At 39.0% G+C, this 17,654-nt stretch overlaps 1 protein-coding gene across 3 annotated transcripts in view; it reads right to left on the bottom strand.

Annotated features, from left to right (window-relative positions):
* The window catches only part of htr4 (5-hydroxytryptamine receptor 4), a 195,062-nt gene that overhangs the window by 31,652 nt on the left and 145,756 nt on the right, over positions 1 to 17,654 (bottom strand). Inside the window, exon 7 of one of the 3 annotated variants that reach the window (XM_023287710.3) lies at positions 5,687 to 5,786. The exons of the other annotated variants lie outside the window; for them this stretch is intronic. Coding sequence (XP_023143478.1) covers positions 5,723 to 5,786 — 64 coding nt within the window. The 3' untranslated portion in view covers positions 5,687 to 5,722. The remainder of the gene's footprint in view (positions 1 to 5,686; positions 5,787 to 17,654) is intronic. 3 annotated transcript variants of the gene reach the window in all.

Below are 17,654 nucleotides of genomic sequence, written 5' to 3'. Positions count from 1 at the left end.
TGTTTGTGTGTGTGTGTGTGTGTGTGTGTGTGTGTGTGTGTGTGTGTGTGTGTGTGTGTGTGTGTGTGTGTGTGTGTGTGTGTGTGTGTGTGTGTGTGTGTGGTGTGTGTGTCTACCCAGAGATCTGGCAGTCTAACAACCCTCCGGGGAGACAAACAGTTTTGAGAGGTGATGTAATTAGACCTGAGCATCCTGCCAGCAGCAACAAGTGTACCAGACACTCAAGTGGACAACAGATGGAAAATACAAAGATCTGCTGCCTGAAACTCCACTCGCTCTTTAACATCCATGTAATCTGCCCTGCATCTTTCTCCTCTCTTTCTAAACTAAGTAAGAGACAGTATTTGCCTTCCGAAACGACACTTATGAAGGCTGGCGCAGCTCTCAGCAGGACAACATATTTTGTAAGGGCCTTGCAAAACTGTTACACATTAATGAAAAATCTATCACTGTTTTCTCATTGAGCACATTGCAGGCTCATTAATGTCTATGACAATGAAATAGAAGCTAGATATCTGAAAACATATATCTATATGTGCACCATAATAACTTTTACAGCCATTTTTGTAATACAGTTTTATGCCCTCCCAGTTTAAACTTTCTTTAAAGTGTCTACTATGAATGACCATTGCAGTTTTTCAAGGTCTGGTTCTGCCATTCCTTTTATTCAGCTTTTCTGCCCTTGTATTCCTTTAATAAATTTTTTTTGGTCTACATTTTTGGATATTTTATCTTACACATGTTCTCATTGGTCCTATCTTTTGTCTTTTTCCGCTGTTTCAGTCAATTGGTTTTAATTATTCTATCAAATTTGTGTGCATTTCATTCAACTTGTCTGTCCTATTTCTTTTTTTTTTCACTTAAATTAATTGAAATATAAACTCGCTTGCTTCTGCAAAGTAGAGGAACTACATGTTACACTCTACCACTGTTTTCTGTAATCTGTCTCCCTTGTCTGGTACATTTTGTTGGCTTGCCTCGTAGCTTCAGTTCTGGCGGCCACTTCAACCAAAATCTAGACTCAATATCCACAGATTGCACCAACTTCCTTCGCAGATTAAGCCAAAAGCGTTCTTCAATCCATTTTCCTTTCTATCCACTCTATAGTACCAAACATGCTCGAAAAAAAGTGTTCCTGCCCTAAAGTGCAGCTTAAAAATCATTAAAATAACTAAGTCACCCTCACTACATTACAGGTAAGCAAATGAAATGCTATTGTAAAAGTCAGAGTAGATGTGGAATAAATGTGCAGTTTGCTGAGAATGCAGGCAGACGGTAAGCAGGCAAAGTGTAAATGTATAGTAATATCATGTAAATGTGGATCACTGGAGTCATTAGACTTAGTGTTTATATGCAAACACAACGAAAGCAAAGATAAATTGAATCAATTCGTCCTCCGCTAATTCATGTGGAAGTGTTTTAGTTTTTGTCTCAGGAAAATGTTTGTGCTGTTATTTGATAGAGATAAGAGATTAGAAAACCAGTGTGAGCTTGGAATTCAATTCTGCTCTGCAGCCTTTCCCTCAAGGCAATATATGTAGATGCCACTACTTGTTTTCTCTAACATTTATCATGCACTTCTGCAGTATGTAATAAATGTAAAGAACTTTTGATGTGAAAACATCATTTGAAGGTTACAACAGAATGAAAGGTAAAACTTCTTTTAACAGGAACTAACCAGAGATCCCACATCATCCCAGTCCTATCCTCTCTTCACTGGGTCCTGATCAATTCTCGTGTTCATTTTAAGATACAGGCGCTAACTTCTAAGGCTTTGCGTGGCCAAACACCCCGGTATATTGCCGTCCACCTTCACCCTTACGCCCCAAGTACAGCTTTCAGGTCAGCAACAAAAATAACTTCTTGTGCCACGAACCAATTACAAAACCTGTGGCCTTTCATGCTCTCGCACCAAAGCTGTGGTATGTTCTCATTGTGCATGGTACTCCGGTCTGCTCCCACAGTCCAAAAATATCCATCCATCCATTGTCTCTACACCGCTTAACCCTCGTTAGGGTCGCGGGGAGTTGGAGTCCATCCCAGCTGATTTAGGGTGAAGGCAGGGGACACCAGGACAGGTCACCAGTCTATCACAGAGCTACACATGGAGACAAATAGTCACACTCACATTCACACCTATGGACAATTTAGAATCACCAATTAACCTCAGAATGTTTTTGGACTGTGGGAGGAAGCCGGAGAACCCGGAGAAAACCCATGTATGAACAGAGAGAACACGCAAACTCCATGCAGAAAGATCCTGGGAAGGTCGGGACGTGAACAGGGGATCTTCCAGCTGCAAGGTGAACATGCTAACCACCAAGCCACTGTGCAGCCCAGTCACTTTCACAGTGCAAAAAGCAGATCAGCATAGAGAGTTCAGCTACTATACAGTCAGTATCTACTGGTACCTTCACTGCTGCTGTTTGCCTGCAGGCCGTCAGATTGTTTGTTCATACACGGCAGGACAGCGGTGTGCAGCAGGCCTCCATATATTTATTTTTAAGAAAAGATCACAGTGTGGCCTAAAATACATCCTTTCACAACATGGTAAACCTTTGCTGTCGATGGCAGCAGCAGAGAACATTTGGCAACAGGCTCATGAAGTCTATTTCTGATGTTCAGAGATATTTATGAGTTGAGTAAATTACACAGCACATTGAAAAATGACAATAAAGGGTATTAGGTGTGTTCAAATGCAAAGATTCCTGACAAAGCGGGAGTGTGTGATGAGTTGGGGCTGAGCCTAGGCTCAGTATGTAATCACTCTCTCTTACAAGCTGCAATCACACAGGTCACAGAGGTCTGCAGTGGCATTTGTTGGAAAGCATTCAGCACACAGACAAAGACACACATGCTTTTTCATGTTTCCCTTTGTGTCTCCCGAGACCAGTGGTGTCAAATTCATTATAGTTCAGGGGCCACATACAGCCCAATCTGATCTCAAGTCACCACTAAAATCACAGCATACTAACCTATAAATAACGACAACTCCACACCGTTCTCTTTGTTTTAGTGCAAAAACGTAGCTGTACTCCAAAAGGTATTGTGACTTGGAAATGTTCTTGTATCTATCTCCTGACTGATGCTTTTCAATAACTGTGTCAATGAGTGGCTTGGACCGTTTATTTTGTTTTTGTGGTGTAGTTATAGTGCCGAAGTTACTAGACCTTCCAGATACAAGTGTATACATTCACGGGGACTGTATTTACTGGAATTAGAAAAATAAAAAAATAAAAATCAGTGGAAAAAAAATGAAAACCAAGGTTGGAAAAACAGACTTTCAGGCATTACAGCTACTGAATATGAGACATCACATCTTCACATCTTGTGAAATGATAACACACACACACACAAACACACACACACACACACACACACACACACACACACACACACACACACTTGAATCAATTACACTGTTTTCTCTGCAGATAGAAGTCTTTTGTCACAGCTGTCTGGTGCTGAAAGGCCCTGCTGCTGCCATTCTTATCTTCACATCACTTATCCTCACACTGTCTGCAACTCTCCATCCCAGCGTAAAGCAACGATCAAACAGAGCGTTCAGAGAGATTTCATGGAGAACATTACCTTCGTCCAGAGCATTTAACAGCATTCACAACAGCCTTAGGGAAAAGTGTCAAATCAGAGTTAAACGACTGAAACTAAATCTCTTACAGGTTTGTGATTTCAAACACTAAAATCAAAGGCTTCAGTAGAGTTTTCTTTCAGATGTCTGAGTGTTCTGGGCTTTTTTTTTAACTGAAAAGAAGACAATCTGAGCAGATCAACAGCAAGAGAAGATTAGCAGCCGGGTCACATGCAACAAAAATGAAAAGAAATGGGAAGAAGAACAAAGGGAAGAGAAGAAAATCAAGACAGCAGAGACTGTTTAAGTCCCAGTGAGGTGAAAAGATGACAGATGAGCGAGGGAAGAAGACAATAGAAAAAGAAAAGAGAAGAAAGGTGGAAACACTTGTAGTTATGAACAAACACACACTGAAACATGCATATACACACACACAAGCAATAGAAGATGAAGATGGAGTGGTTTTATCAATAGCACTTATCTTTAAAGATATACAGGGAGGCTGACAGACAGAACACACACATCCATGTATCCAGACTTGTCAGGACTTCTTTCCAACACAACCTTTACACTGACCTTTAGCTGAAACAATTCAAACCATAGCAGTAAAAACAAACTTAAAATCAATCCTAAACAACTGTTTGGCCATGACCCACACATCATCTGTTTTTAGGGTGAAAACAGGGAGACATTTTGGAATTTTTCACCAAAATTACATGCAGTTTTGAAGAGAAAATACCTGCATTTGGCTGCAGGTTTATGTAACATAATCAATATGAAAAATGTTGAGGTTCTCTTTGGGGGTGACCAGGATGAATATGATCAGGAATGAGTACATCAGAGGCATAGCGCATGTTAAAGAAGAAGTTCTAGAGATGAAGCCAGAGAGGCCAGATTGAGATGGTTTGAACGTGTACAGAGGAAGGATAGTAAATATATTGATAGAAGGATGCTGAGTTTTGAACTGCCAGGCAGGAGGCCTAGAGAAGTTAATGTTGTTGTAATTATTTTATGTAATATTTGCCACATTTTTAAGAATTAATATTATTACGGAGCACATATCGAAAAAATAACCCACCGGGCACCCTTTGTAACTGTATTTTGCTGTGTATGTCATGGATTATTGATATTAAAGACATTAGCTGCCCTATAACATGCTTTGTTGATTGACTGAACAAATGAAATGAAAAGCTCAATGTCTTTCCCCATCTTGGACTAGAAATGGTTGTTGAAAAATTGCACTAAATTATGTTTTCATATAAAAAAAAAATTTATTTTATTCCTAAATTTATTCCGAAAGCAAATGCAATATGTTCCTAGATGTCAAAACAGCACCAGTAGCCTCTTGCATCCATATACTGATTATCCTTGTGTGTTTTAGCTCACTTAGTGTCCAAGTAGTCCATGCAAAGTCCATGCATACATGCATGAGTCACAAATGATACAACAAAATGGGAAAATCCACAACAGACAATGTAAGATGCTGTTGAATAAGGTGGTTTATGGATGTAGTGAAAGAGGACATGAAGTTAGTTGGTGTGAGAGAAGAGGATGAAGAGGATAGGGTTGGATGGAAGCAGATGATTGGCTGTGGCGACCCCTGAAGGGAAAAGCCCAAAGGACAAGAAGAAGAAGAAACACACAACAGTGCATATCCCACGAACATCTCTGTCTCACAAAAACTAAAGTGCATTCTCAGTTACATTTTGAGGGAAACCTATTTTCTTCACAGAAATGTATACATAATTATGAGTTATTTCAAAAATAGATGTTGAGAAAAAAAAACACATAGACATGTTAAACATCTGTCCCCTTACAAAATATAAATTACAAATACATAAGAACAGGGATGTTTGTTGTGATTAAATACAGCATTAACATCATGATTGGTCGTCACCAGCACAGTGGGAAGTTGCAGAGGTGTCATTTTTCTATATTTATGCAGATTGAACATTTCTTAATTGATGGACATTTCTGCTAAGATGTCTGATCTGACAGTGAGTATTTGTGGGAATGTGTATGTGTCTAGGTGTGTGTATATTTGTACTTGTGTGTGTATGTGTATGTGTGTGTGTGCGTGTGAGGCAGCAGACTCACTTGATAGAGCCTTGAGACGCCCTAGACATACAGCAGCTAGACAGGCACTGGTCTGGTGTTGCAGAACCAGAGCAGCAGCTTGGAGGCAGAGGAGCAGCCACTGGAGATACAGGAGGAGAACCAGGAGGAGAACCAGGAGGAGAACCAGGAGGAGGAAATAAGGATCAGGATGGAAAAGGAATACACAATGGCGACAGGTGGAGTAGCCGGAGAAAGAGATAAAAGGAAAGAATTGAGCAAAGAAAGCGAACAGTTAGAAAAAAAAGACATGAAAAGAATGAAGACAATGATAAGGGACAAGGAACACAACCGAGAAGAAAAGCGAGAGGGTACAAGCAAATCAAGAGGGAATAAACGCAACAGAAACAGAAGAGAGTGAGCAGAAAATAAAAGAATCACAGAAAGAAATCCAAACAGGAGAGAACAGTAGAGAGAAAGAAAGTTAAGACAAGCAAATGTGGAAAATAGAAGCAAGTGCAGAAGGGAAGAAGACATTAAGCATAGAGTGTAGGAAATAATATAAATAAATGAAGGACAAGGGAGGAGAAATGAAGGCATAGAATGGAAGGGAGGGAGGGAGAGAAAGAAAAGGGAAAAACAAGGTTAGTTTACACCAAGAGGACCCATCAGACAGCAGGCAAGACAAGACTTGTGTGTGTGTGGTTGTGTGTGTGTGTGTGTGTGTGTGTGTGTGTGTGTGTGTGTGTGTGTGTGTGTGTGTCACGTCTTATTTTTAATTAGAATAAACTGCAGGCATAAACATGAATCAAATTTAAACACACTTGACAGTTGTGTCTGGTGATAGGTTCTCTCTTTCCTGTCACAAACCTTGAGTTTTTTGGCCCAGTTGTGATTATTTGGTAGCATTCACACACTGATGCTGGTGAATAACAAGCAGCTGATTTTCCAGAGTGTGTGTTTCCGTGTTTAAGTAGTTGTGGAGGATTGCGAAAAGCTGTTGATGGCGGCGATCGTTCTGTTTGTACTTTCGCGTAGTTGAATAGAGCAGAAAATAACTATGTGCAGAATCACAGCGAATACGATTGGATGTCTCCAGGTTGTTGCTCTCGCGCTCACAGAACATTTACATCAAATTGAACCTCTTTCACCCTCTGCTTTTTCAGATATTTGAGTCCCCAGTGAATAACATGCCCCCGTGTCTAGTTTGTGCTGTGTTTCAGATTGGGATGTCGCTGCACCGTCTCAGATTTTGTTCAGAGTTTACTTATTAGCTGTTTGGCACCCAAAGCAAAGTTCTGTAACATACACTACCATTGAAAAGTTTGGAGTCACCCAGGTAATTCCATGCTTTCCATGAAAACTCACACTTTTATCCATGTTCTAACATGACTGCACAAGGGTTTTCTAATCATCAGTTAGCCTTTCAACACCATTAGCTAACACAATGTAGCATTAGAACACAGGAGTGATGGTTGCTGGAAATGTTCCTCTGTACCTCTATGGAGATATTCCATTAAAAATCAGCTGTTTCCAGCTAGAATAGTCATTTACCACATCAACAATGTCTAGACTGTATTTCTGTTTATTTAATATTATATTAGATCAAGAAGCATGACATCAGGAAGCATGGAAGGACAATGGACAATGAATAAACCCCTTAGAGTCTGTGTCGATTTATTACTGTAAATACTCCAAGACTTAGTTGTGGAGAGTCTGAAGGAAAGGATGTCACAGTTACAGTTACGTTTCTTTTTAGGAAACTATGAACAAACTTCAAGAAAGTTTCACGAGCATGACACACAGAGATCAGGTGTGGACACTGAACAAACGGCAATCATAAAGACTCCTTAACACAAAAATAGGCACATCCACAACACGCCGTATCGCCACATTCAATCAATCTTCTTTCGTCACATCACATTTTCTTTGGTCGTTTCTGTTTCTTCGTCTATGTTTCACACACAATCGCAGCAGCGGCCACATCAAAACCTTCAGTCAGTGATTTCATGGGAACCGTGAACGTTTGGTCAAATCTGACATTTAACGAGCTTGACCCAGATCTGTCTGCTTTTGATGGAGACGTGGAGAACTGTGTTGACATAATGATCCCAGAGTTTCAAAAGAAATCCTCCCCTGGACATCAGGAACTGAAACCCAGAGAAACCTGTTAGTGGACGGAGAGTCGGTCACGCCGACAAATTATAGCCCGAGTGACCACGAGCTCAGAATAGTTGAAAGAAGAAACATGGAGGGTCTCTGGGGGGGTTTTCTTAGTCATTAAGCTGATACGTGTCAAAGGCAACTGCTTATACTATTCTTGAGAACAGTTTGTATCTTAGATATTGCTGGATCCTTTAGTACAGGTGAAACAAATGATAGTTAAGGCACCAAGAAATGTATAAATCAGTGTTTACTAGCATGGAGTCTTCTTCTTTTCTGCCATTGCTGTGTATCTACCTGCAGTGGCAGCATTGTGTCACTCGTGTTTGTTTGTGCACAACATAAACCTTTAGAAAACAGAACCATAGCGGTACTAAAAATGAAAAACTCTGTTTTAAGGAGTTAATGGAATTATTTTTTATGAATTATTATTAAATCAATTTAATTGCATAAAGAATTTCATGTGTTTATGTTCCACAGTTCTTCATTTAGCAGATGCTTTTATCCAAAGTGATGTACATTTGAGAGTAGATAGAACACAAGCAAGAATCTAGTCAGGACAAAACAACCTGGATAAGTGCCATAAAACAAGTTCAAGTGTGATGATAGCACCTTGGTGCCTACAGGTACTGCAGGGGGTAACAGGATTTTACAGTTTTTTTTGCAGTCTGTCAAGTGTAAAGGTGCTCAGAGAAGAGGTGTTTATTTAGTGTTTTCTTAAAGACTGAGAGGGATTCTGCAGGTTGAACAGAGTTTGGTAACTTATTCCACCACCAGGGAACCACAGAGAGGAAGAGTCTAGCTATTGACCCACCTTGTTGTGGTGGTTGTATCAGGCGCCTTTTGTTGGTCGAGCGTAGTGAGCAGGAAGGAGTTCAGACAGGAAGGAGCTGTTTTCATTGTAGTTTTGTCTGCAGGTGTCAGAGTTTTGAATTTTACCTGTGCTGCAACTGGAAACTAGTGAAGCAATCTGAACGGCAGAGTGACGCGCTGTTTTTGGCAGGTTGAAAACCAGACATGCTGCTGCATTCTGGATCATCTGACTCTGCCAGTAAGGAGCTGCAGTAGTCGATGCGTAATATTACGAGCCTGTAGCAGGAGTTGTGCTACATGTTCAGACTGGAATGATCTGTTGGTCTGATCCTACATATTAATTCAATTTCAATAATCTTTGAAGATTTGGCTAAAAATGGAACATAACACCTATTAAAACTCCAAACACTTTAAATGCAAAAGAAACTATAATCATTGGTAAACTTTTTAAGCTACACTAATAGCAGCACTCGAGGGATGGTGATGTGTGCTTGTTCTAAGGTCTTTCTACTGGGCTAAACGGGCCCCTAAGAACCCAACTTACATAGCGGCCCCCCAGTCACAAGAATGTCAAGATGATTTTTGTCATATTTTTAAAATGAGTGTTTTATCAGATGAGCATGATGACTGCTCCATTTATTATTAATGGCAGTCCTTACATTGGTTGACACTTCAAAACGTATGCAAGGTACTCATCTTGTTGTTGAATAGCGCTGGCTTATTCTTGTATTAATGAAGATATTTTACATTTAAATCGGAGTGCCTTGGATACGTCTTTACTACAGACCAATACGAAGGATTACCATTAATAAGAAGTGGGACATTCATTATTTTTCCAGCTCTACTTGACCACTGGCCCTATCCTTGAAGAGTCTTTGAAATTGTATTTTCTTATTTTCATTCTATCAACACTAGTGCTCTTGACCCAGTGCAGCACTCCCTATTTTTTTCTTCATCATGATTTTTGACTGGAGTTTTTTTTCTTTTTCTATTTGTATTCAACATTTATTGGACCACTGACGTCAGCAACCTCTTCTTCAAAGGAGACCAGCAGCATTACAAGGACAACATAATGTCAAGAAAGCCAATATTGAAAAAACAGGTCATAGTCGATGTTATTTCTAGAAAGACCTTTCACTGAGCCCTTTGACTATCCCAGTAGGAAATGTTACAACACTCTCCTCGCACAAAGACTCTATCTGAAGATCAAGTGACTCCTTAGAGTGCGGCATCCTGTTTCAGGGAGGTCGAACTTTGCATTTTCTGACCTCCAAGTGATGAAAAACCCAGAACAGAGAAGAAAAGTATGGGCTGCTAGCAATACTACAGACTATGATTTGTTTTTTTTTCAATGACTTGCAAATGTCATATATGGAAGAGTGACAATTAAAAAGAAAAACCGAACCACTGACCCCAGCAGTGAGGGGATCTGGTAGCTTTGTTATTCTGTGAGGAGCATACTCCTAGCAAGGTTTCCATCCATTTGTCCACTGAGAGCTCACTGCAAATCAATACAAAGCTGTTCTGAGAGATCAACGTGATTGCATGATGGAACATTTCTATCCTGAGAGAGGGGTTGAGGGGTCACTGAATGGTTTGATGATTTGAATCATATCAAAAAGGATTTAAGTTACAAAAAAGCACTGTTTGCAAAACTTTAATCAGATTATTTGACTCTATAGGTCTGTTGTTGGGTCTAATTGGATAAGGATGATATGTTGCCATGTTTTTTGACTTCATTGCACCAAAAGTTCATTTTTTGATGCACATTCTTAGCATTTTGTCTCCACTCAGCTTCATTTACCACAATCTTCTCTCAAGCTGATCCTCATGTGCTGGCTGCAGTTATTTGCTGCGAGCCTGTGGTCGAATGCAGCTGACAGCATCGTAGCGACACTTAACCCCACAGCCTGCAGGCAACGCTTCCTGTTTGGAAATTTTCTCTGTTCGACTTTGTTTATATCTTCAAGACAATGCAGTCCAGACACACACGTGCACACACAAAAATGCAAGATTTAAGGAGTGTTGAATAAAATATAGACTATGCAAGAAGACACATGTTTTCCCTTTGTCTCAGACAAACACGCACCTGTATTCCTTTTCTCTCTCTTTTTTTTTAATCTCTAGCACTAGTGCGCATGCAAATATAAGCATGCTGACTTATGCAGTGTGTGTGGTATGGCTTCAGGTCCACTGCAGTATAACCAGACAAGGAGGCGCTACACACTCTGAACACCAGTTGCAGAATACATGTTGAAGAGATGTGAACACGGAGGAAATTAAGAGGGTGGGGAAGAGAAAGAAAATGTGAGAAAGGACACCAAATGTGTAAAAGAAAGGGAAAAATGTGAAGGAAATAGATTGAAAAAATACAAAAGAATTAAAAGACAACACAAGAAAAACACAACTGATAATTGATAAAAGAGAAATTATTAAGAAGTCGGCTGTCAAAACTGGTAGCAACATAAATGATGACCAACTCAAAACTTCCAGCTTCTTCCAATGAGTTATCATCTTCTCACGAGACTCTGACATCCTCGTTTATACCGCTATAAATTCTGAAGTCGCTGGAGGGAGTTGTGACGAGAACACTCTGGAAAATAATGTTTGGCTCAACAATAAAGAAAAATACAGTTTGCATTAATATTTTAAGTTCTTCTTCTTCTAATAAAGTTATGTTGAAACAACAAACTACACTGAGCCTTTCCTCTACAATCAAAGTCATGTTTAATTACCACTATTGGAAGAAATGCATGAGGTTTCCGTTTGACTGTGACGAATACACCACAGACAAACACAATATGCAGCTCAGTAATATGACAAAGTGTGTAAAAGACCCATCAGCCCATGAAAGAATACCACGTCAAAGTCTGTCTTGATATGAAAAATCTAATTTTCCTTGTAAAAGTATGAAGAAATCCCAAGCGGTAGAGCCACTCCTTTCAGTTTCATTTTGTTTGACGAGCGTTGATCACGAGGGACAGTAAAGAAACATCAGCAACATGCTTCCTCATCTTTTAAAGTAAAACTACTCTTCTGCAAACAACCATAATCCCTGCACTCAAAAATAAATCGATAACCAAATAAGTAAATGAATGCACGAGCAAACAAACTAAATAAACAAATAAAGAGATTTTCAGTGTTCCATTTTAAAAATGGAACACTGAATGAAAATGAAAAGTATTTTCTTTTGATTAAAAAAACTTTCTTTTCGCATTAAGCAAATCAGTTGAAGCATTTTTAGTGCACTTGTGAGTCGATATAATTTAATTAGGTTGAGTATCAGCAATCAGTAATAAAAATTACAACCTTAAATTCAGTTGATTCAATGCAAGTAAATGAAGCTGAAAAGAAAGAAAGTGATTCTTTCCAAATAAAAACTTTAGAATATAAACATATTTAACTGCACCCTCTTTGAATTAACCTAAATAAATTATATGAAGTAACAGCTCTGATGCTCCAGCAAAATGTACGTTATTATTTATTTATTTGGGCTTGATTCGAGTTATTTTTTCTGTTACATGCATAGCCTGTATACAAACTAGATTAACTCATCTTATCTCAACATGTACTAGAAAAGCACACAGAGAACGCAGTACTCCGCCAAGGCTGCTCAGTCGTATCATTTCCGACGGCTGAAATCTTTTAAAAAATTATGGATCCAGACTGCAAGCTGCATCATTGCTAAAATCTAATCACTAGGTCCTTGTGTCATTTCTGACCTTCCCTGAAAATTTCATCCAAATCCACTAGTCCATTTTTAAGTGATGTTGCAAACAGACAACCAGACAGACAAACCACACTGTCACATTTCTCCGTCAAGGCTCGGCCTTTTTGGTGGAGTAATTAATGTGATGAATGTTAAGTTGTTGAATATCATACCAATACAACTTTATTTAATCATATATATTTTGGAAACAAAGTTACTCGATTTCCCTTTTTTTGAGTGCAACCCTAGCAGAGGGAGCTAGCTAAAATACCTTCAGCACACCCACTTGAAGACTAATGTTGTAATTTCATTTAATTTATTTTGATTTAAGTGAATTTGTATGCATTAAACTTTTATGGGCTGTTGATATCTGCCAGCTGGTTGATGTATACTACGTGGTTTGTCAGGGTCCGACTTACATAAGCCCAGTCTCGTTATGTAAGAGCTACACTTCATATATTTGTGTTTCTATGAGTCTGGCTCCTCTCCAGCCTCCTGCATACAGGACAAACTGCAGGAGGCTGAGTGGCAGCTGTACATCTGCAGCCAAAGGTAATATTCCAAGCTGGAGGCAACTCAGTGAATTATGCTGTTTGTTCCGCCGGCACAAATCTGATCTGCAGAGCACGATAACATTGTTCCATCCCTCAAACATCTCAGACACTTCACAGAAGGAAAACATCATCACCTGCTAATGTCCCAACACATTTAAGGAAGATCCGAGCCGAAGTCCTGAAAAGTTTTCTTGGATAAATTTGAAATGTTATCTCTGAAATGAACAGAAAGTTTTAACAAGGCTGTGATCAAATAAATATGGAACAGTGGAAGACAGTCTCTGTTTGCTTTAACGTACTGAAATGTTTAAATCCGATGCTCAGGTTGTTAGCAGAGAGTCGTTTTTTTGGCCTCTTGCTGAAATCTCAACTCATAATTAGAACAGTGAATAGACCAAATGAAAACCGCTTCAAATAGCAGCTCAAATTATAACAAGCAACAAAATCATTTTCACCTGCTCAATCAAATAAATACCAGCCTAATGAGGCAGAAAAATTGCCCAATCTGGTAACGGCGCACGAGTCGATAAAGTTCATCTTTTCCGGAGCACTGACAGTCACAGAAGGGGCTTTTAGGCTTCTTGTGGTTTGATTGGCACAGCTGATTAAAGGTCTGATATGGAATACAACACTGTAAGACCCTCAGATGCATCAATCAAATCTCTCGTCACGTTAAAAAAAAAAAAACAAAAAAAAAAAACGACGCCTGTCGCCTAATAAGACGAGACAGTGTGTTTAAATAGACTACTCTCTATTTATTTAAAATGATGAACTGTTAAATTGATTCCATCTGAAAAGACAATTAAGTTTTAATTGAACTACAGAGTGTTTTATGTGCCTGTCTGTCGGAGAGGGAGATGAAGTTCTGCTGTGCATTTGTGTCCATGTATTGAAGCAAACATGGTGTTTTTACAGACATAGAAGCAGCGGAACAACACACACAATGATAACACGAGTCCTAAAAAAATGCACTCCATCTTGTACATGCACTTTTTCATCCTTCTTACATGTTAAATTTTAACCTCCTACCATTTCTAGACATTCACTACATTCACTTGTCACTGTTTTTATTTATCTGAATGTTTTTCTTATTTTTTTAGTTTGAAGTTCTTGCACTGGTGAGGAGAGTTTTTTTTCATTTTACTATGCATGCAGATACGTTAAAGGAATCCTCAATCCTCAATCTTCAATCTTGAATAACAGAAAATCACATAAAGAAGCTGCACTAAAAGTTGTTTAAGACTCACAATTTGAATATTTCACTTGTCAAAAACAGTTACAAAAAATATGAATATGGTAGTGTAGCTTCTACAAATATATTATACTACCAACTACCAACACAGCATTGCATTATAGAGAAGCAACGGTGAACATCCAGCATTGATTTGGAGCTACGTTTCTTCACCAGCTACTTTCTAACTTCCTCTGTCTGATGTTTATTAGTGTACAGGGAGTATATGGGACCTTTCTTTGGCAGAAAACAGCTGACAACATGATTGATGCGAGCAGAAACATAAACCATATAAAGGATGGTCTGTAAAACCAATACGATGAACAACACAGTGACAAAAAGACTCACAAGAAAGTGGGAGAGGACAATTGACTCCTCACCACATTTTAAGCCCAGTTATACTTTGGTTCTTGTTTTGATTTGGGTAGTTCCTCACCAGAATTGTAATTTCCAAAGCAAACACAAGCATTGATATAACATCATGGCAACATCTTGCCATGATTAATTTGCTCAAAGTTTTGACTAACAGCTGCTGAATGGTGTAAAGATTGGGCTGAAGTTCCGTCTTATTGATAAAGAAAACAAAAAAATCAGTTTATACCACTTTCTGTAGGCCACTGCTATGGGAAATGGGAACTCAAATAAGCTGTGTGTCTGCAAATATGCCAAAAAACTGTTAGCTATAACTGCGCACGCTTCACGGTTTCTGTTTCCTTACGCACACAGTGAGCGCAATTTATGCTGTTTCAAGAGGATTTTATTTCCTCCTCGCCGTTTCGCCGGCTGCAGTCACTTCACCACTGTGTGTTTAACCACCTCTGTGTTTTATTGCACCTCGGCAAACATACCAGCCTGCTGAGTCCTCGGCGACGCTGTTTTCCCGGCTCTCTGCAGGTGCTGCCAGCTCTCGTTGTGCTACAGCAGCGTGTCACAAATGATGGAACTTGCCTATTAAGTCGAGTCTGTCAAACGCCTACATAAATCATGCAGTCTGTCATTTATATAACCACGGTTACAGAGACCCAGGATAAATATCAAGAAAGGAACATTTTCTGATGTTGCACTCCTTTAAAGCTTTCAGTTCCGACTTTTTAATTCTCCTGCGACGGCTCTCATTTCCTTCCCTTCCTTAAGAGTTTTTGTTCTTCCCCATGTCTCATTTGTACCTTTTATTTTTCCGCTTTCCTAATTATTGATCTGCTCGTTAGCTCCTCCTCGTCTTACCTCTTCACATGCCATCTCATCCTGTTCTCTGTTTCTCTTCTCCTTTTATTTCATCCTCCTTTCCCTTTCTTTCTCCTCTTCGTCTTCTTCCTCTTCTCTAATTTTCCCTTTCCTCTTATTTTCTTCTTTTTCTTATCCTCTTGCCTGCTTGGTCCCCTTCTATACTCTTTTTCTTCTTTTAATTTGAAGGGAAAACAGAAAATGTGACGATGGTGCTGTCAGATCTCCTACTATCAACTTGTGAGTTTTTAATGCTAACACTATGTGTGATTATTAATCTTTCTATTTTTAATGAATTTTATATTTAGAAAGTTCAGACTCTGTCACTTTTTGCACAGTTGTTTGACTTTTTTCTCCCATCAGTCTCCACGTAATTCACAATAATGGCAGAACAAAATGTGTTCCGTGATTTCTTTTTCAAAAATTAAAAATCAAGATGGGAAATCTCTCATTAACAAAAGCATTAAGTCTCCATTTTGATGAAGCTTTGCCTTCTTCTTGGGTAAATCTGTATGAGCTTTGCAAACCCGAATTTGGGTAGTTTATCAATACTCCTGTTGTCTTCTGCTTCAATAGTCTCTCCTTTGTTTGGCGCCAAAAAAAAAAAAGGTCAAAGATCAGTGCTCACCTTGACTCCATGTCACTAAAAGTTATAAATCAAGCCAGAAAGCTCAGTGTCCTTCTTGACTAAGACATGAATTTTAAAACCACTTGAAAGATGTTACTAAATCTGCCAATTACCACCTGAAGAACATTGCTAGAATCAAGGGTTTCCTGTCTAGAGAAGACACAGAGAAACTTCTTCATGCATTTATTTTCAGTAGGTTAGATTATTGTAATGGTATGTTAAAGGTCTTAAAAAGAAATCAATCAAGCAGCTGCGGTTGATCCAGAACGCTGCTGCCAGAGTCCTAACTAACACCAGGAAACTGGACCATATTACACCAGTCCTCAAATCACTGCACTGACTTCCTGTTAGTCAAAGGATAGAGTTGAAAAATGTTACTCCTCGTCTATGAAGCACTGAATGGTCTCGGACCAAAACACATCCTGGACTTATTAGCTCCCTATGAAACATCCAGAACTATCAGATCATCAGAGACAGGTTTACTGTGTGTTTCCAGAACCAGAACCAAAAATAGTGAAGCAGCATTCAACTATGATGCTCCTCACCTGTGGAACAAACTTCCTGAACACCTGAGGTCTGCTCAAACTATCGGCTCTTTAAATCAGGCCTGAAAACCATATTGTTTACTGCAGCTTCCTCTTAGATGTTCAGTCTATTTTATTGTCTTTTAATGCACTTTTCAACTTTTATGTTTAATTTCTATGATTTTAATGTATGTCTACCTTTAAATATTTTTTTCTGAATGTATTTCTTTGCCATTACAAAGCACCTTGAATTGCCTTGTGTATGAACTGTGCTATGCAAATAAGCTTGCCTTGCCTTTATTTCCCTCTCATTCCTTCTTCCTTTCTAACCCAGCTTTCCTTCCTCTTCTCTTCTCTTCTCTTCCTTTCCTTTTTTTCTCATCCTCACCTATTCTCCTCCCCCTCTCCTCACCCTTGACAGTGACGAACTCCTTCTTCAATACGGTCCGTTCTCTCGACACCGGGAGGTTTCAGATATACGACTCCAGTGAGGCTATAAACACTCGTCAGGCGTACAGTTACTGTGTGTGTGCACGTACGTATAATGAAGTGTGTTAATATGCCTTAGAGAATAGAAGTATTATGTCTTTGCTTAGCTGGATTAACTGGATAATTCATCATATTCAAACCCGTGCATGAACCAAACAGCTTTCACGCTCGGTATCATTGTTCTCTCAGAAAACACTCTGATTTATGGCAGGTTGGTCTGCTTTTCAGCACGGCCAAAGAAAATTCCACACACATTTAACCGTCTCTGTTTTTGTTTCATCGCGTTGTGTGACAATTTGTGGTGCAATTAGCAGAATAAATCAAAAACTGTGGATGGAACAGTGGCAATGTTTCATTGGGATGTTCAGTTTCCACCGTCTTCAGTTACAACAAATTAACTTTATTTTCAAAATGTAGTAATTATTTGTAGACTGGTTTTTTTCTCTGAAGATGTGTATGCATAGCCCTGACCCTTAATTACATCAAGTGAAGAGGATGAAATGTGGTTTAATTAATACAAACATGCTCCATGTTCTCACAAAACTTTAAAAATGTCACAACTTCGCGAAAGTTTTTCAATTCAAATACGTTTTGTTTGACGACTGAATTGATAAATAGACATATACATGAAATTAAACAACAAAAATTTTCATGTTTCATTTGTATTTATCTGCA

This window comes from Amphiprion ocellaris, chromosome 13 (assembly GCF_022539595.1).
Source record: "Amphiprion ocellaris isolate individual 3 ecotype Okinawa chromosome 13, ASM2253959v1, whole genome shotgun sequence".
Classification (NCBI taxonomy): domain Eukaryota; kingdom Metazoa; phylum Chordata; class Actinopteri; family Pomacentridae; genus Amphiprion; species Amphiprion ocellaris.
This window is presented reverse-complemented; position numbering and strand designations above follow the sequence as displayed.